The sequence below is a fragment of the Mastigoproctus giganteus genome, chromosome 12, assembly GCF_048544385.1.
Source record: "Mastigoproctus giganteus isolate SK-2022 chromosome 12, ASM4854438v1, whole genome shotgun sequence".
Lineage (NCBI taxonomy): Eukaryota > Metazoa > Arthropoda > Arachnida > Uropygi > Thelyphonidae > Mastigoproctus > Mastigoproctus giganteus.
Window position 1 is genome coordinate 76,075,648 of NC_143586.1, and position 21,856 is coordinate 76,097,503.

A 21,856-nucleotide genomic window follows, 5' to 3' on the forward strand; every position below is an offset into this window, starting at 1 on the left:
CTCAGAAATTAAAGAAAAATAATAAACTCCATTTGTTGTTTTTAATTAAAGGAACAGAATAACTTCGTCTTTCGAATTTTCAATCACAAGACGATTTAAATGTAATTATCTTTCTAGCTTAATCGTTTTCTGCACTCAAATTGCAAAATTGTGACGTTGTTATTAAGACATAAAGAAGGAATTGGTTCTTTATTCTAATTCACATATTTCCGATTTTATTATGACTCGGATATTTTTTGGTTGAAAAGTAATTGCACTATAAATTCATCCAACAAAATTTCATTATTCAAATGAAGCTTAAATCCCCTCACGCACCGAGAAATCTTTTTACATCATTACACTTCCATTGCTGTATTCGCTAATTTCCATCCAAATAAAAACAAACGCAGTACTGCGTTGATTGGAAACGTATTTAACTTATCCCTACTAATACAACATGGACTTTTGCAACTACATAATGCCTCATTTTGATCGGACATGGTGAGTCACTAATGAATATATTTGTTCCTGGATTTGTACGCGAATCTTTTGAGTATAATGGTAATGTCACTGGAAAGCCTCCAGGGAACTATGAGCTGTCAGGAAAAGCTAGAACATCTCACCAGAATCGTGAGTAATCTAGACTTTCAGTGGACTTTCTGCAGTCAAATGATAATCATGAGGCCATCAGAAATCGACGATGTCCCTTCTGTTTTATGGAATAGAAACTGCCTGAAGCTTTAACAACAATTCACTTCTGTCTAGCTTATTTGGATTTTTATATGGAGACCACTAAATATTTGAGTTTTCTACATAGACAATGTACATAGTCTTTAAAATTCAAATGCCCTCTTGTATATAATACAGCCAGAATTTGGGTCATTGGTATGTAGATCAAGCCACACATACCATGAAACATTCCAAAATATGCCCCATACACGTAGGGCTCATTGCTTTATGTTGTTAAGCCACGCAGTGTCTACCGTCGGCATGTCAAAAGGATAAGTGATTCATCAAGCCATCATACCATCTTCAAGTTGACTGTTCAGTTGCAACGTTCCTGGTCCTACGGAAATTCAGTTGTTATTGATGTGGGGTTTAGTGGAGTTGTTAGTTTTCTGCTGTTACATCCTAATGGTGTTTTTTCACTGTCTATTGGAAATGGGTTCGGACTTTTGTTATATTCCAAAGTTTCTCAACTGTCATTAGCGATCTGTCCCTCGCCTCGCTCTCACCCCCGCACGTATACATTCAGTTATCCATCATTGCTTGCAATAGCCGGTTGTCTTGCCCTTAGTTTGACAGTGCGTGTTTCACTAATACTGGCCCACTTTCAAACTCCTTCAAATAAGGCGTTCTTCCATGGATGATACTATTAACGGTTCACAAAATCTGCAGTAATTAGCATGTGGTAAACACCATATTGTCAAAGATGGCTTAACTCCTCTAATTAAACTTGAACAGTTCATTCCCCACCATTGTTGGTGGAGTCATATTTCAATGTCCAATAATTGAGGATAGGGACACACTACTGCGGAGCAACCAGAGAAGGACATCGGAAAAGGGAATGAGGTCCGTAATTTGTGTTATTAGAAGACTTGCTGTCGGCTCACTGTAGAAACAGTTGTTACTGTGTTTCTGTAGGAACGTGCAAGGAGCAGGCACCCGATCATTGTCCAAGAGTTTTATAAAGAAAAGTAGACCGCAGGCAGCTGTTGCCGTTTCTCAATACACAGTCTCAAAACAAATTATTTACTCCAATAGTCAATTCTTCCACTCGTCTAGGAATGTGTTAATCACTGGTCTTTCTCGCTCCGGTGCAACAGAAACTGCTATATAGGTTTCGCTTCTTGAACGACCCGACCTCTATCGATAATCGGTATCCAATAACTGAAGTAATTAAGGAATAATAAATCCCGAGCTCCCCTTCTGGCAACTATTTGACATTCTGTAATTCTAAAGATAGTAATTTGGCATTAGGCCAGAAATAGATCTCAAAAACTTAAGTCTGCGTTTTATCGTAACCATCGATTTCTTCAATCTGCCTAAAATTATGCCTAATTATAATTTAAATTATATTATAAATTGCGCGCACTTTGTTTTAACCGACTGTTCAAAAATATTTCCATTTATCTTTCGAACTTTTAAACAAACAACTGCTGATGCACTACTAACTAATTGCAACATAGACTTGCTGCCACCTAACGCCAAAGTTATGAATCGAGTGGCATTACTTTATAAACTGCCCTCGTACCTTAAATAAAATTAAGTTGTTTTATAAAAATACGCAAAAAGAACATTTTAATTAGTTTATTATTTTTTTTTGTGGAAAAATATATACAGTTATAGAAAAACATATCTTTTGCAAAAAAATATTAAAAATTATATATATAAAAATTCAGCAATTATTCTGAGATTTGAATCGATTTTTCTCTTCTGCTAAACCACTAAAGCCATCTCAGTAGATGCCATCCGACGAGACAATATCCAAAGAATACTCCTCTTCGTTGATATACGTATCAATACTCAGAAATTGTTCTAACAAATGCGTGTACTTCCAAATATTGAAATATGGTTTCAACACATTATATCGGTGAGGGGATATTTTTCAGCTGATAAAAAGCATAAAATATTTTAAACCATTTCCAGACACACACATATATATATATAGGGTGGGGATTCTATAGCATTGAGAACACTAAGAGCAGAAGGGGGGGGAAACTTCACTGATATGAAATCATCGGTATTTTTTCCCCTTCTGAACTTGCTTGGCAGGAGATAAGTTTCCCGAAAACAAACAAACAAAGAAATTGAAAGTCAGAACATTAAGAAAAAGGCATGCTGCGCTTTCACCTACCTACATTGTCGTTTAATGAAATCGCAATCCCATCATCGCGAAACCAGGATGTCACAAAGGCGAACTCCTTTCCATTTCCTGAAACCTCGCATCGAAGGACCGCCACATTTCCTCGGATGATGAACTCACCGTCATAGGCTGTCACCTTGTAGTCTTGAAGCACAGCTGGAAGTATACAGGTGACGGCATCAGCGAAATAGAGAGACCGAAATAGAGAAGTGCAATCGATTCGCGAAGTTGATGTGTTCGTAGTCATACGGTTCATAGGGATTCAAGAAGACTTCCTTAGAAACAAACGGACTATAAGTGTAGGAGAAAATAACAATCACGCTGTTAGTTCGTGCTTTCTTCCAAAGTGTGTGTGTCTGTGTGCGCGTGTGTGTATGTGTGGACAAAGAAGGAAGTCATTTAGACTACTAGTGAATCCACATTCGCGTAGTGGATAAAAAGTTTCAAACTGGATGACGTTAATGCTAAATTTAACATTTAAATGAAAGAAAATTTATATTTTTAAAATTTACGATTTCAATTTGAATTTTTTTTTTAAATGACTTGTTGAATATTAGTTGAAGTGTTAATAGTTAATAGAAAATTTGTCTCAAAAGTTCCAGGACTGGATAAAAAATTCAAGAAACCTTAAAGGATTGAAACACCTCAGTCAGCGTGGATGAAAGTTGTTGGAGCAGCTGTGGAAAGCAATTTCTGAGATAGTTGCCATCAGTTCTGTTACGCCCATTCGAATGGCTTGCATTTCCACTTATAGATGACCATCCATTTTTCGTTTCGGCCATGGAATAAAGTAAAATTTGGCGAGGATAGATTTTATGATTACAAAACATGTATCAAAGCATGTGTTTCGGCCAAAAACCATTCGATGGGCACTGCTCTATAAGATGGAGCATTATCGAGCAATCATTTCCCTAGCTCGTGAAGGCGATGTCCTGAGGAGTTGTGGGCATCAGAAAGGAAGCACAAACATACCAACCAAAATATTTTACATATGTCGGTTGATAGTTTGTCTCACACTAATAAATTTCTTATACACGGTACTCTTATAAACGAACGCTGTCTTTCATTTTGACAGCTGTTAGGCCTTTTTTGGAGGAAGGCGTTCACAGGTGATCTTGATAAAACTTTTATGCCAGCGCTCTGTTGGATATCGCATAATCCAGCTTTAAGAATAGTTTAATGTTCACTCGTTGCCCGTCCATTCTCGCACATCGATCGGCTAGGCGAGATGATACGCATGCTCATATGCGTGTCCTGCATAAATAAAGAAGTGAAAATTTGCAAACACGTCGGAAAATTTGTATAATTTGCTCTTCGCTTAACGAAATTTTGTCAGTAAAATAAATAATAAAATATCAGTTCTGAAACTTTCGAGACTAACTGAAAATATAATTTTTATGTTCATAAGTAATTCATTTCTAGGTTGTCAAGGACACTAATAAATTAATATTATTTTAAACACGATCATATAAAACTCTATACAGTTATTTTGATAATATTTACAATCAGATATAACATCATTTGTATCTACAGTACTATTTCAATTAATATAATCTAATACATACACTTAAATTACAACTGAATGGCATTCCAATTTAATAAATCAGTCATAATATACTATATTGATTTATTAACATTCTGTATCATTAATATTTCTTGATATATTTCATTCTTAAAGAAAATTTTACTTTTATTTTGACGCGTGGACTTACCTTTTAACTAAATTAGTTAGAAAGGATTCCAACCAATTCACGATAGCAGTCATCAGCATATTCGACTATATTTCTCTTTAGAAATCGCCATCGGAGCAGTAGAAGTTAGTTGCAATGGACTAGCCTGATCCAAGCTCGTCCCAAATGCGTTCTGTGCGATCTGCACCAGGACTCTGGGACTGCCAATGCAAAGGAAGAACCTCGTTTTCCAGAATCGAGATGCCCACAAGTGGAGCTTCTCCAAACCCAGACCTGACTACCATCTTTGAACATTATGTATGGAGACTCGTCCATCCATGCGACTTCTTTCCATTGAGCGATAGCCCACGATGATAGACAACGCACCTAACTAAGCGAAATTTCATTTGGTGTAGCGCAGAACCCGTGAGCTGCAGCTAATCCATGAAAACTAAACGTGTCAAATTCCCTATAGATATCACTGGGCATACCTAGAGCGCCAATATATAGATTTTGCAAGAATTTCTTCAAGGATGTTGTAACTAACATCTTCAGGGTTTTTTGGCCCCCCCCCACATTACTATTTAACTGTTGTATCACGTATTGTCCACCTTTCCACATCAGTGATTGCAGTGTTTTAATTTCAGACTTCAGAAGGCTCAAGTGGACTGCTCTAGAAAGCGCATAACAACCAATAATTCCTTTGAAACTCCGTAAGTCGTTGGTGTTATTCATATTGACTATTATCTTCACTTCCTTCAGAAAGTTTTCCAAACGCTTAAGGGTTATATAGCATATGAAAATACAAGTAAATGACCTTATATCTAAAGGAAATACAATAAATTAATTTTTTAAAATAAAAAATTATGCAAATATTTATAACAGCCAATCAGGAAATTGAATATATATGTACAAGAACCAATATTTGCATCGCAAGTACTGGGAAAGACTTCGACCAAGACGGTGACCATTTTTAGATTTTAATACCTGTGATATATAAGCAGTTGTTATAATAAATCATAACCTTTGAAAAATCAGTTTATTCTGGTATTTTAAGTTAACTGGGAGGTGATTTAATTGCCCGATGAGTTTAATTTCATTAATATTTATTTAATTATAGCCTTGGGCAGTGCCTTTTAAACTTGGACATAGATTTATTTATAAAGAAATGATTCCTTTTTCTAAAGTTGAAGGCTTTTTAGATTTATTCCTTTCTAAACTTGAACTAGAAGCGACCGATCTGCTTGTTTAATTTAAACTATCAATAATTACCGAGAAAAAAAAGGACACATCCGTTTCTTACAAACAAAATCACATAATGTCAGTCCATTACGTATATATTTATTGATTTAAAGAGTCTTAAAAAAAAAGTATTCATTGCTAAACCCTCAGAATGTAACTTCTGCTTCCACCTCACGTCCCAAAAACAATATGGCGCTTATCGCTTTTCGACAAACTGGGTAACAATTTGCACAATAGCGGAAATGTCCGTTGTGTCTTGCACCAAACTCTAAATTACAAGCTTGGCTAGTTTAGTGAGGATCACATCTATAAATGCGATCAGCCAACAACTTTATATGGACCACAAATCAAAGTTGGGTGGTAGTTTTCTGCGAAAGGCCAGTATCTGAGAAACGCAGGAAAAACTATTACAAATCCATAGAATTCGCTTAAAAAGAGTTCTATGAGAGATTAAATCCTTTTATTCATTAGCTAATGGATTTTGTAAATAAGAAATTTGAAGGCAAAACACGCATACCAGACTTTTGAACTACATCTTTATTTACATGAATAATACCGGGAAAGATCTTAACTGACATCAACTACCATATTCCATAAAGTAGATGGTTTTATGTTAAACGTAGTTTGCTTAAAGTAAGCTTAACTAGATTCTCCACACTGAATTCTCGTTTTACAAAATTTGGAAAAGATAAATAAAAAGTTAAGGGAATAAAAAAAGGAAAATGTGAAAATAATCCTTAATTCTCGTTTACATCTGCAATAGCGATACTGTTTTGTAGAAAGCTTGAAATATGATGATCCGGAACGTAAACAGCAAAGCATCGAAAAATTCCCCGATATCATAAGAACAGTAGGAAGAGTTGTCGATGTCTGGGTAACATAAAATATGAGGCTTGCAGCTGAAGTCCCTATTCATGAAATTGCATTTTTGGTAAAGTGGAAGAAACAGACTTCGAATTCCGTGTTTGTAGTCACTTCTGAACAAAAATCTATTTAAATTTCTTTGTTTGATTCTTTCTTGTGCCTAGGCTGTTACGCTGGCAAAATCAAAACAGAATGCGCCCGAGGCAAATATGGTTTAGAAAGAAAGAGACAGACGGTATCTTTCTTGGGATTGCTTTGGTCGCAGTTGAATTATTGCCAGTTGGATCTAAAATAGTCGACTGATATACAAAGTTTGGCACTGGATCTATAGTTGGCAATAAACAGCGCACAGTCCACCTAGTCCATTGTCAGAAATGCAACAAAAATTAGATCAATATTTCTTTCTCCAAAAATATACTGTAGCTCATATAATTATCTATAGAAGAGAATGATAATACATTCACTGGCCGAAAGATTATAAATTTTTGCAATTGGCGTCAACAGATAACACTGGTCAACATACATTTTGTCACATGAACATTTCTCGCTATTTTTTGTTGCTGAATTCAAAAACGCAAACAGAATTTCATTATCAAGCAAAATTTTTGTGACACACAAACTTTGATATAACCAATAGTGTAATAAAATAATAAGAGTGTGGTTTTATGAAAGATTAATGGATGTGTAGAAATGGGTTTTTCTGTGTGGTCTGACATGTGGGGCATCTTTAAACATGTTCAAAAGTTTCCATGAAACTCTAAACTTGTAGCAGACGACTGTTCAAACAAGTTCAGACCTGATATAATATTGCAGAGGACTCTTCTCTCAGTCGTGTGCCTGACGTCACTTGGTTATGGTCATAATTGTTTATGATCCTCTTCTTTAAGTGCTGCGCATACTTTTTAAATGTTTATATACATTTAAAACGAAAGATTCCTCGTAAATGTATCAATCATCCTAATAGAGTTTGTTATTTATAAGGTGAACTAACTTTTAAATCACAAAGACGAAACTTCATTCCTATAGCTAAAAAAAGCTTCAGAACTTTATTTCCGACGTAAAGTGGTTGTTGGAGAAGTCTTGGGCCCCTCATTTCTGCTGTCTTATTTGTGATAAATTCTTATTATCTGGTTAAATGGATTTTACTGATATGTGGCATTTAGAGTTCCTATGATTTGGAGGAAACCGAAAGACCACTCTACAGATTGTTATTTTTGTTTAACAAATATTTCAGGGATTACGTATAAATCTAAATATATCAAAAAGGGTTTAGGGCTGGCGCATTGCTTATTCGAGGTAGCGCAATAACAGACAATTTTGTAAAGGCGTTCGCAATACGAGATGCGACAAAATCGATGCCACTTCGCCTACTTCGGTGATTTACTACGAAATGATGATGCTTTGCACTAATTTGTTCATCTAAACATACCGTAAAAGATCCAAATATACTTTCAACTATATGACCTGTTTTACACAACGGCCACCGGAAACTTACACTTTGGACGAAGAAGATGAACAAGATTGTGGAGAAGACCAGAAAGATACCACATATGAAGTGAGATGTTCATCCTCGGAACTACACTTAATATCTCAAGAGGAACTAAATGATCTTGTTTGTTATCTGAGGTTATCTAAAAATAAAGCTGAACTTTCGGTTTCAGGCTGAAAGAATGCCATCTCCTGCAAAAGGACATCAAAATATGTTATTTTTGTGAACGTAAACAATCGTTTGCATATTCATTTTCTCAAGAAGGCGACCTGGTTGACTGCAGTGATATAAATTGTCTAATGGGAACTCTAGGACACTTGCACAATCCAGCTGAAAGGGGGTTATTCACCAAGTCCTCAAAATCGAGTTTCAAAGCAGTGTAGCTCCATAATGGAAATGCATTACCGTCAGTACCCATAACATAAGGTGCACAACTGGAAGGAACCTGTGATAACGTGAACCTTCTCCTGACAAGCATCAAGTATGAGAAGTTTTCTTGTCATATCTGTGGTGACCATAAAGTTATTGCTCTTTTACTAGTCCTACAACTCGGTTATACAATATATTGCTGCTTTATTTGTGAATGGGACAGTAGAAATAAGAAACCGTTATGTTATAAAAACAATGGTCTGAAAGAAATGTGTTGCAGACAAACCACTGGATACTGATAATAAATTTTTATTATCACCATTGCATATTAAACGTGGTTTGATGAAAACAAATTGCTAAAGCAATGGGTCGAAATGGAGCAGGTTTTCTTTACCTAGAAGAAAAATTTACTAGGGTCACTTATTGAGATGTTTTGTGGAAAATTCAAGGCTGAAATTCAAGGCCCCTATAACGTTATGGATTGTAATATGTCCCTAAAAGCGCCTCCGTAGCTAGGTGGGCAGGAGCAGCAGTGCGTAGCACATGCTTCTTGATTAGACCGGGGTTCGAGCCCGTGACTACCAAATACGGAAAGGTCAGGGAATGATCACCGCATATCCACGGAGCAACATGGCCTTAGTTGCTAATGCTCCTAAAAAAAAAAAAAAAAAAAAAATAACAACATGTTCCTAAAGATCTGTTTCTTGGATTAAACCAGGAGCTACAGTCCAATTTAGTTAAAGATTACAAGTAAGTTCATTTCTAAAAAGTTTCTAGTGTCACCCATTTTAGTGTTTGTATAAAACATTAAAATAGCTGAAATCTCATTAAAACTGTAGGTAATGGACAAAAACGATTTTAATATTTGAATATTTTCAATTCACAAAAATATTTTTAAATTCACTTACTTTGTTTATTTTTTTGTTTATCACTGTAATTAAATGCACGGTATGTAAGTTGTCAGATGGTATGATCATTAACCACAAGTTCTTTGGTGTCAGATAAATACTATACACTTCCCTGGGGCTTTTCGGTCAAGGGTATGACAGGTGATATTTCCGATTTTCAGGAAGGTGTTATTGTTAGAGAACGTTTATTAGTGAGCTACAATTGAGAAAATAAAAGAAACCACTAGCAACCACCTTAAAGTATACAATGAGGGTAAGACGAATGGAGATCTAAAAGGGAATCAAAGTCCGTACTCCAAGAACGAGTAATTGTAGTCTTAGTTGTTGTAGGGTTTTGAGTGCATCAGCAATTTAGGTCATATTGCTTCTTATAATTCATGACTGCAAATTGCGTAAGTTCAGTGGTTGATTTGGTGTTTTCTGGATGAAAACTCTGAGTTTCCGGAGAATAAACCATGCATCCACGCTGAAACAGACTGACCACGTTTTTATTGGTCTTTTTCTATTGTGAAACAGACCCATAAAAATCCAGGCTTTAGTCTTTATTTACAAGAGGCCAGTGAGGTTAATTAACGACCGATTTCTTAAAGTCTCTTCACTCTGGTCTCATAGATGTTTCTGATGCATGCCTTTTCTATCTATACTTCAATGGGCACTGTTCTTCTGAAATGATTTCTGTAGCCCTCCCCCCTCTCTTCCAAGCCAGTCAGAACTGATTGCAATCAGTCAACATTTATTTCCGATCCAATTTCAAACTCACAGAACCAACTCCTCTTCTTCCTTATTTATCCCTTCAACTTAAGCTTTCCGGAACAAGCTTCCTTCACATGCCCTGAAAATTACAATCTGCAGAAATTCAAGTCGAATGTCAACAAGTGTGTTCTGTCGTTTCAACCCTCTACCCACGCACGGTAGAGAGTTGAAACGTTTGGGGTTTTCGTAAAAGAAACTCCATTCTTTTAGTTTCAGTTTGTAGATTTGTGTTATTACTTTGCTAACTTCACGCGGAGTATGTTTTCTTTTTCATATAATTTAAGATCGGTAAAGAGACCGTTATTAATATTAATCAAAACTTTCAAACATTTAATTGAGTTATTTGAGCTAAGTGAGATTAAATGGCTATTTGTGTATTAATTTTCGAATTAGAGAAGCTCTGGATATGAATACGTAATGCTACCTAGTATCAAAACAAAACTGGTATACATACTTTGAAAAAAAAGTTCGAAAAAATTGAACTATAACAACAAAAAATCATCTTCATCATATTCATGTTGAAAAAAAAAAACTCGTGGTGACATGCTTCTTAAGGTTTTTTTTTTTATTTTAAAAATACGTTAAGAAACAAATCATTCCGCCATTTCATCCAATCATTGAATTAAATACACCAATTATCAGAATTATGAATACTTAGCAATCAGCACCCTATAAATAATTATGAGAGCCATATTAGGGAAAAAAACTGGTATTAATAAATTTACGTTAGTACGACCCCTCCTCTCCTGTCTATCTTTCTGAATACATTATACATGTAATATCAGCCAGAAATAGGGGAATGACCTTTAGTCAGTTCCCCTATTTCCTAGTGACACCAAGTTTCCGTTATCCCTACTTGTCAGTGTTTAATGTCCTAACCAAGAAGCACCCTTGCTGGTGGAAGAGTGGTTACTGACGTTGTACTTCCATCTGCGTGGAAGAAAGCTGGGTTTGAATCCCATCAAGATGGAACAAAAATTGTGGGTTTTCATCCTATAGTCATTGTTTTTATATGAATCCCACCTCCCCTCCAACTCCCGAAGCTTGAATTTCTTCACTCATCAAACAACAAAATAATCACAAAACGTATGTAATTCATAGACACAATACACAGATGCCTCACAGCCTTAGTTGTTTTGACATAAAAACAACCTAATCGAGATTTAAAGCTAATTCTTTTTATTAACAATACTCCTAACATTACTTTAAACACAGTTTATATTAAGCATTTTTGTACTGTTTTCTACCCTAGCATATTCCTCAAAGTTGTTCTTTTATGCTTTTTGCCCTAGCTTTAGCTCCCCATTCATTTGAAACGTCATTATTCTCTATGAGTCCAATGTCTAAATTTGTTCCTGTTCCCCATCTCTCTCATCGACTAGCAGTTTTCCTGAACCATTAATGTCCCCTCAATGGCATTAGCAAATATCCTTACACCAACTGTAATGAAATGCATTCCTACAAAAATAGAGATTTTTCTATCTATCAAGGCGGTAAAGCTGATAAAAATTCTCTCCCGCCATCCTTACGGGAACAAATTCGTTGTTTTTATATGGGTGTCTGGGGGGGGGGGGGGGGGAAGCAATACTAAGCTTCCCTTACATAACTTTAAGCAAATAAGCATATTTGCAAATTGCAATTAGCAAAATAAAAAAACAGAAAATATACATAACTATTCGGGATCAAATTCTTTAATAAAATTATTATATAACAAATTTATATGCAAACGATTACACTGTAAAGATAAAAAAAAAGTGAGTTAATTTAGAATTTATTAAAAGGCAGATGAAACATGTAAGAAAAACTGAATAATTATGTTTAAAATATAGTTAGTAACAGAAAAATACTTTATGATTGCAGGAATATTTCAAGGCAGTAAACTCAAATTCTTCTCTCTCTGAGGACCGAACACCGAGTACGCAGTGCTAATAAAAACTGATTCGTTTTTCATCAAAAAAATTGTTTTCAAGACTGTCTGCTTATAAACGTACGTTAAATATTTTGATTTTTCATAAAACTTAATCAAACTTTGAGTTTCATTTTCCTATTAATGTGATAGTTGAATAGGCTGTATACAGCAGTTCTGTTGCCCGATTACCAAAGCTAAATAAAGTTCAGTTTACTTTTGTATTTTCCGCTTGCAGAGAAACTGAGTTAAATAAGTAAAATACGGTTTTAAACACCCACTACAACGAGTCATTTGAGCAGAAAGCAGTATTGATTTAATGCAGATTTTCCGATGCTAAGTTGGAATGATATTCCGCTGAACAAAAATTCGGTATCGGATTATGCAAAAGCAAACCTTTGAAGGAGTTCAGTGACTTCTTTAAACAGCGCAACAGAAAAACGCATTTCCATTAAAATAAATACGGTCAGCCCGAGGGAATAAAACTGGATCCTTGTTGTTAAACCGCGCTTTATTATTCACTGCAGACATATCCGAATAACTCGCATTCAACCAAATAAAGTGAAAACTTAGAACTTATTAAAATCGCGGGTCAACGACTCCTCTGTTAATTAACAATGGAACTACCTTTCGGAAAAAGTTAACTTCATTCGTGCCCCTGTTGACACTTTTGTTTGCTTCGAATAAATTATTGCTATAATAAATTCAAACCCCAAATATTAAATATTCATATTAAATAATTCTAGTTCAATAAAGTAGGATATTTATTCGTAGCACAGACCACTGCGGCTGTTTTTTTTTTCTTCTGTTCTTCATATTCGCTGCTAAACTTGCTCATAAATATTAAAATGTAGTAATTATTTATTAGTGTCGCAGCAAAATATGCTTCTTTGTGATGCCGGTTTTTTTTTCGAAACACATGCGCTAACTGTGCTTTAGTTGGCTATAACTGCCTGCGTGTTTATTAATCGCAGTAACGGATTATACGTGATCTTTATAAAGTATCTATACTTTTTCTAACTAACTTTGGAAAAGCACTAAAACGTTTTTGGAAAAATCACTAAAGGATATATATAAACTGAATTTAATTACTCCAACAACTTAAAGTCAATCACTTCGAGAGACTTTGAAAAGTATTTTGATTATTCAAGTTTCAGATATTAACTTTCCAATTAATACAATTTTAGGAGTGTTCATCTTAATAGTTTCTTAATGTGCTTTTCCCTTACACAGGAAGTTGCGTTAAGTGTCAGCTGAAGATCAGAAATTCGGGAAAACTCATGTATGGACTCATACATGAGTATGTGTCCATAAACTCATATATTAAGGTCCATAAACTCAAATATTAGTCCATAAACTCATATATTAAGGATGCTTATTTGATATGATTGAACACCTGCCTATTCTCCAACGATAACGGAGATCCATTTCCACTAATTTCCATTTCTTTCGAAATGCCAAATATAGCTTCAGAAGACAGAAATGTTTTGGTCGCTGGGACATGTCAGTTCTGAACTGGTTTGAGACCAAAACAATTATTTTCAACGTGGAATGCAAACATTGTAGCATTAACAACCTAAATTAACTTTAGAGACGACATTAAAAGAATGTGGTATGATAGATTCATATTAGAAGTACGAACGAACTTTCAAATGCCCCTGTATATAAGCCTAATTGCAATATAAATATACTAGTTAAAAAAAAATAAGATATCAAATATGTGCAGACGATGCTTTGTGTAAATATATTAACATAAGGACCTCATGACGCAGTTACGTCGAATACATTCAAAGAAATTTCAGAGTGAAGAGTAACTGCAGATTTATTGGAACATGATACATCGGAAACAGAGTACTATAATCTTATAGAAGCAATTTTCGTCACCAATGTGGTGTACGGTTTCCACAAACTACCAGACTTATTTTGCACCTGCAAAGCATCGATAAAATCAAGAAATCGATGGACTGTCTCGAAATAAGTCGCGTCCCAGACGTGCTCGATAGAATTCAGTTGGTGGGAGAGAGAGCAGAAAGACTAATCCGTAAGGACTATACCCTCATCTTTCAGCATTTTGTTGACCAACTGTGCACTATAAGGCTAAGCTTTTCGTCCATCAGAATAAACTTTTCTTATACAGCATCGGGAAGGACGCGGGATCACGTATTATACCTTCTTGGGGTCAGGATTCTGATGGCAGAGGTCTGTACGACCACAGAGACTAATGCCACCGCATATTAATAATCTAATTCCTCCGAACTGTTTGTGATCTTGTACGTACACGGGGTTTCGTTCGGTACCTCTTTCAGGTCACAATAGGGCCCTACAAGAATCCGAGTGCAGACTCAGTACTGCGACGTCAGACACTATATGGAATCCACACCGTAGGTCCTCTCGCAGATGGAAGGAGCGAGATCTTGCCTCAGTGTTGCTGACGATCTGCGTTCCTAGGAACGGATTCAATAACTTGTTGTGACACCTTGTGACACTCCGAGTCATGACGCGATTTGGCGTTGTGACTATCCCATTTCCCTATGACTCTCCAAGCAGCAGACTCTGGCAAGTCGGTCTAAGGTAACATTTCCAGACGCCTCAAGTACGGAAACAGCCAGAATGTCATGCGAAAAAAACCCAATATATGCAGATATTCTCCGGCCCTTGAACAGAAGGAGAAAAAGTAAAAAGTTGAAATTAATAAAATCGCAACTTCTAAGCGAAATCTGTCTCTCACTGAATCATCATGGAGCAATCGGTTTTGGTGACGACCAATTATGCAGCCTCCGCATGGAGTCGACCTGTTCTAAGTTTTGGAATCCCCCAATTGTAATATACCAACGCTTCTCCCCCCCTTTAAAAGCATGCCTGCTCCAAAAGGCTGAATACAGCATTAATTTGTCCTTTATTACCTGAAAGTATACAATGCTGCCCCCCCCCCTTTGAATAAACGCCACTCCACCACTAAAAACCTCTTCAGGTAACGCATTTCTGCCCTTTGACCATAGAGCGGACGACAGCGTTAACACTCGACGTATTCTAACATCCTCATAACAAACGTTCCTCGTGTCGTAACTGAGCCGACGCCGCATTGCCGTCAACCTTCCTTTCCTATGAAAGATTGCCTTTATTATTCATTTCAAGGCTATTCAGCTACCCCTTCCTTGTAATCAATCAAACTGTTCACCTTCGACATCTTCTGCCAATGAGCCCGTATTCATATTAGTCGCCCTCTGTTCCCCAGAGTCCCACTCAAAACTACCTCGGACAAAACATAGTCATACGAATCAAGACCACGATCGTATTTGATGATTAACGCGCCGCGCCGAACAAATTTCATTAAATCTGCAGAGATAATGGCTTCCATAACCGAGAAGTCAAGCGAAGGGCATAAAAGTGCACGTGTTTATGACCGTGGTTCAAGTCCACGCATCTACTAATACAGTATAATGACATTGTATTCTTTCTACCTCGTGAACTAATCTGGCCTTATGTGGTCCGCCGAGAATATAAACATAAATTTATTTACGTACTATCAGTCTTGGTATAGTTGATCCCTGTGCCAAATTGAGCCACGATGTCAGGAGCTACAAAATCTCCACACATCAAATAGTCCCCTTTCGGTCGAGAACAGTGACCTGAATACAAGTTAAATCCTTGCCTTAACCTTGCAATTGCTTAAGGACATGGCTAAGGAATTGACATAAGTCAATTCCGAAGTCAAAGTCTTGAACTACTAACACTGTTTAACGTGTTCAGGTCAGATAACCCGTCAAGCGTTCTAAACATAAATATTGATAAATATCATTGAATCCTCCCAAGCCCGATATCAATCAGTACTAACAATTCTTACTCTCCTCACCTCATTGAAAATTACTAAACACCCCAACCCCGGGCGGACCCAAAAAATCCAGAAAGAATAAGTTTTTATTCTATTTTATATGGGCTGTGGATGGTGGCACACCCAAAAGATATGGTGAGTAGCTGCGAATAATCAATAAGCAGTCTCGAAGAATCAGCGAAAATACAAACAGTGTGGTGGGTTAACAGGTGGCACTGTTAGCTCTCTAAAATACCACAGAAACCCGAGGATAGAGTAGAAATGGAAAGACAGTAGGCCCATTGGGGTTAGGAGAAAGGAATGAACGAGGTGATCAAATGATCACCTCCTTCATTCCTTTCTCCTAACCCCAATGAATTTTGTAATGGATATGATTTGTGGATTGGTAATACCTGGTCCGAACAAAAAAGAACAGCAGGCACATTTGGATCTCACCTGATGGAATTACTGGAATCAAGTTGACTGCATTATGATACCCAAGAGATATTAAAATAGTATCAAGAACTTCAAAGCTATGTTGGGTGTCCACCACAACCCAGTATTCAGTAGGATGAAGCTGGAAAAGAGCAACAATAACAAAAACTGAATCTTAGAAGTTCGCAACAGGAACAAAATAGACATTTAATGATAAACTAAAGAGAAAAATAAATATCAGCAACTCAACACAAAGCACACTGAATGCAAGACTGAACAGGTTTGAACAGAAATGATAGAGAGGAATGCAAGAGTTTAAAAACTCCATTATAAGAAACAGATGTAGGCAGGAAAACAAAAGCTGCAAGAAAAGTGTAAGAAATTGAGGACCTGGATAGAAAGTATGACACCAACAGAATGCACAGGATCATAAAAGAAATTCAGCAGAAGGAAAGAAGAGACCCAGGAGGAATTAAAGATAAGAATAATAAAATATCATATGAAGAAAAACACATCATGGAAAGATGGAAGGAATATGGGGGAAAGATGTATGAAGGCATAAATACAGAGGAAATGGAAATCCCGGAGGAGGAAGTTGGGTTACCAATTATGAGGGAAGAAATAGAAGAAGCAATACAAAATGGAAAGACTTTCGGAATGGATAATATTCCTATAGAATTTTGAAAGAATATGAATGAAGAAGCTTTGGAGACATTGGCAGAACCTGTTAATGATATTTACATGACAAGATATGTAAGATTATAAGCAAACAATTATGATCCCTATACTCAAGATGAAGAATAGCCTAGATCGCAGCAACTACAGAACAATAAGCATCATAACGCATGCCTCTAAAATTTTATTAGGGGTGATATTGAGGAAGATAAATGGAAGAATAGGTAGGGGATGATCCGTATGGATTCAGAGCAAATAGAGAAACAAAAGATACAATAATTTAACTCAATACCTTGCCCAGAGGATAATAAAAGATCACAAAACATTGTGCATCGTATTTGTGGATTTTAAAAAAGCTTTTGACAGTCAGCCATAGGACAGTGCTCAATGTAAGAGTTGAGGGAAAGGATTTACGAATTATAAGAAACCTATATCATGGACAGAAGGCGGCTTTCAGAATAAATAATAAAATTACAAAGTGGCTTGAGGTATGTGGTGTAAGACAAGCTTGTTTGTGGTCACTGTCCTTCAACTTATATAGCGAGAAATTAATTTCCGAATCTTATAGAACTAAAGAGAACACTTAACAAAATTCATACAATGGGAGAAGAGTATGGCAGGGCATTAAATACGAGCAAAACAAAAATAACGGTATTTAGTGAAAACGAAAATTTAGAATGGAAAATTAGAATAAATGGTAGGTTAATAGAACAAGTGAGAGAATTCAGATACCTTACCTTGCCATTCCAATACTTGAATTTATTCAAGGATTGGAATGGCAAGGGCACCTTTCTGGAAACACAACAACCGATGAGAAGGAATGTGAATAGGGAAATAAAATTAAAGACGTTCAGATGCTACGTATGGTCAGTGTTCCTATGTGGGTGCGAAACTTGGACTCTGACAAAAGAGAACAAAAAGTTATTATCAATGCTTTTGATATGTAGTGTGCTCGAAGAATGCTGATTGAATGGACTGATAAGATTAGAAATGAAGTAGTATGGAGAAGAATGTGAAGTGACTACAGCTTATTGAAAGAAGTAATGAAAAGGAAGTGGAAGAAATGCTTTGATCTGAAGACTTTCCGAAGGCGGAAAACTTTGGAAAATCATTACTGCGAACCTTCGACACAGAGACCGCACCTGATGATGATGAAATATGCTGTCACTTCACAGTACTAAGACCTCTTTTCTTTTCCCCTTGATCAACTTCATGTATGCAAGACTCATGAGGATCTCAGAGAGAGCACTATGAATTTCCACTTCTCCAAACCGAAATATCACTTGTTATAGGTAACCACTTAGTCATCCACCAATTGCTGTTTGTCTCTGATATCGCACTAGTTTCTATATCACTGAATCTGTGGTTGCAGCTTCTTATTCTCTCCACTCTTCCAGAGTCCGGGTTAAATCCACCCTTTTAGATCCTGGCCTTACCTGACCAAATTTCTGGAAACTCCAACTTATGTCTGTCAAAGCAAGTGACTTTGCCATTGTGTATCGAAAATTCCAGAACCTTACCAATCGCTGTTCTCTTCGTCATACCATTAATGATGTCCTTGATAATCATGCACTCTGGTGGAACCTGAACGTCCACAATACAGGTTCTCAAAAAAGATCGCCATAGCCACAAGAAAAAAAGAAAGCACACACCACAAAGAAACAAGAACATCCAAAAACTCTTAAAAAGGCGTAAACAAATCCTACTTCTGCAGGAGGAGTTAGCAAAAAACCTTCTTAAAAATCGTCATACAGCCAATAAAGAATCTGTTGTCTTTTGTAGCTGCAGTTCAAGAATGAGATCCATCTACAACATGATCGAGTATTTAATAAAACGTTCTGAACCTGCATGTTCTCGGCATGCATTTTTGGAGGCCGAGAACATTCAAATTCGTAGATTGTCCAGTGATTCTATAATTGTTTTGAACAGTGTATATGCCAGAATTATTTTCAACTGCCATTCTCAGAATAAAATGACAACCATCGATTTTAGAGATATATTTAAAGTTAGGCAAGGAAGATGTGCAGATAATCTAAGAGAAGTGATCATGAATATTACTATGCCACGAAAGAAACATTTCAAGAAAGGTAACTTGAACATCAATCCTTAAGAAAATTTCATTTTTGTAGCGAACCATAAGAACAGAATCAAAATAAGAATAAGCAGAAAATGCTGTTCCCCCAGATATTACGTATTTTTCGAAATAGCATGAACAGGTTGAAACAAAGAAACGTAAGTAGTCATAAACCTTACTTATGTCAGACATTTTCTACTGTAACATCTTACGTAAAGCTAACAAATAAAAAAAAATTATCTTTGATTTATGAAATGAAATGTTTTAACTTCAGAATCATTTCCCTCTTTTTTTTATTATTTTTCTCCTTCAACAATCTGGTAATAGTGACGGAAGCAAAGAAGAAAAGACAGCGAAATACAATTTTCAGATTTCTGTTTTAAAACATCTTAACTGCCTTTGGTACTTAAGGAGGAATAATAAAATAAAACAACATCCAAACGGCTTTCAATACAACCTCCCAGTCAGCTGCGAGAACTGCCTGTAAAGCTTTCCTGTCATAAGTTGAATGATGTACTTTGCACTGCACCTGGACTTGACGCAGAATTCCCAGGAAAGTTTAGTGTTTGCGACGCTGGTTCCAGTCACGCGAGCCTCCACTACGGCACACTTACAATAGGATCGATTTGTGTTTCGTTCTGCTCAAAATCCGATATTAAAGTTCCAACACTGCACAAATAGCATCGAGTCTACTTCACTACAGCGGTTGAGTGAACGAATCCTTCGATGATTAACTCTGGTGTCCGAGGACAACCAAATGTCAAAAGCGATAGAAAAATTGAGTAAATATTAACGATCATCACCTGTTGAAATCGATATCAAATTATCTTGAGAGTTGTTCTGTTATTTTTCGTATTTCTTTCGGGTTTTTTTTCCCAGTTAAATACCAAAAAGTACGAAAAAGAAAATATTCTTGCAAATGTTAAATAACTGCTCTCAGGATGTAAAAGAAATAACTGAGTCCTGTGTAGATTTTTAAGTCATTTGTAAGGTAACCAGCTTAAAGCAGATAAATATATTGAACTCAGTATTGTCTTCTTGTAACGTTTCTTCTACAGCTATCTTTTTTATTGATTTTTACAAAAAAAATAAATTTAATAATCATGTTCACGTAGAAAACAGTACAAAATTATCGTCTATCAATAATAAATATTCTTTCATTAAAATGAAATGATAAAAATAATTTGAAAACACCACTCTTAAACTAAATGGGAAAGAAATACAATAATATCCACAATAGTGACACATGGTTCAATGTAGATTCAATACCACCGCATTATGAGAATTGCCATTATGCTTCTGTAATTGCCAGTACTCTTCCATCGGTTTTTAGACGAAACATTGGAGTTTTCAGGAATACAAACCATGCAACCCTCGTCTTGAGATCAACAATATCAGCCTGAGATTTGAATTGAATTACTTTCCTCCTGGTGTGGGAAGACCGGGATTAGAACCATTGTGATGCAAGGGGTACATTGTGATACTGTTGTGCATGACTTAAAATGAATTGTATTAATCTGACCATAAAGAAAACAGTCATTACATTTTTCTTGTAAATCGTAATAAAAATTTCAGATACTTTTTCAGCTACAATAACACTCCACGAAAAGTGGAGTGTTATTGTAGCTGAAAAAGTAACGCTAACTAGTCCCCTTATAAGACACCTATTGGCAGAAAAAGCGGAATATGTATTTCTGCAGAGCCATCTAACAGTACATTTCGATGAGGACCAACCATTGCTATTATTTGAATCTAAAATTGCATGTCATTCAAAATCGGGAACTTGCATTTTAGCTTTCTCGTAAGCCTTTTCGTATAAACATTGATTTAAGTGGTTTCATCAATAAGATGTAAGAGACTGACAGTTTAGCAGGCGAAGTGTCTGAGAATACAGTCCTCAGAACATCTGAGATACATGTTTATTTCGCTACAAATGGAACCATCATCACATTTCCTATTTTTCTATGGAAAATTACCTCTAGAGAGAGTTTTAGAAGTTCACTACGTTGTAACGGAGTTTAAATAAACTTTGTTGAAATGAGAGAATGCTTTAGCGCTCAAGTTTAGAAATTAGGTATTTTAAAAAACGTATTGTTGGTGATTGGTATCATACGGGTTGATTGCAGTTAAGGTGGTGAGTTGGAGAGAACCCTTATATCAGGTGAGCAAAAGGTTCGTGCTGATTTTTAAGGTAAATTTAAAACATGCTTAAAAATGAACACTATGTGCCCTGTGACTGTTTTGCCAGAAGCTCGTAATGGATGATATATGTCTGGTGTTCCAGCAGATACACAGCATAATCTTCTGTTGGTAAAATGAGCAGCTGCAGTGTCCAGTACAAGTTCACCAGTGATGTGATCGTTTAGTATTGCTGTACGTAACCAATTTTGTCTCACGTCAATAACCGCACCAAAAATGGTTCATTATTGTGATACGAAAGCAGCGACAAGCAAATTGATAGTCCGTAAAGTTCGTTGTCGGCTCTGAGTTTATTGTGGATACCAATTTCAGCTTGTACACCTTTCCCTGTTTGTGCAATTGCAAACGAATGGTTTTATTGCTCACTTTGAATCTTTCCGCAAGAACTTGACTTGTTTGACTTGAATCTGACCCCCTGAAGTGATTCATCACCTGATTTAGGTTTCTTGAACCATTATTCGTCCACATTTCACTCACTGTACCTTCTCCACATGCTTGTGTGATATTTGTGCACGGTTCCTAAAGTAAACATTCTCGAATAACTGTAATTGGAGCAGCCATTTTTTGTCCCTTTTAATGTTTTATAGAACTATATTTTACCTTTTCTAGGCATCAA

The 21,856-nt window shown here is 36.2% G+C and overlaps 1 protein-coding gene across 1 annotated transcript in view; it reads right to left on the reverse strand.

The window, feature by feature from the left end:
• The window catches only part of LOC150077204 (cell adhesion molecule Dscam1-like), a 386,288-nt gene that overhangs the window by 120,012 nt on the left and 244,420 nt on the right, over positions 1-21,856 (reverse strand). The window contains exon 3 of the mRNA XM_090385678.1: positions 2,837-3,001. Coding sequence (XP_090241804.1) covers positions 2,837-3,001 — 165 coding nt within the window. The remainder of the gene's footprint in view (positions 1-2,836; positions 3,002-21,856) is intronic.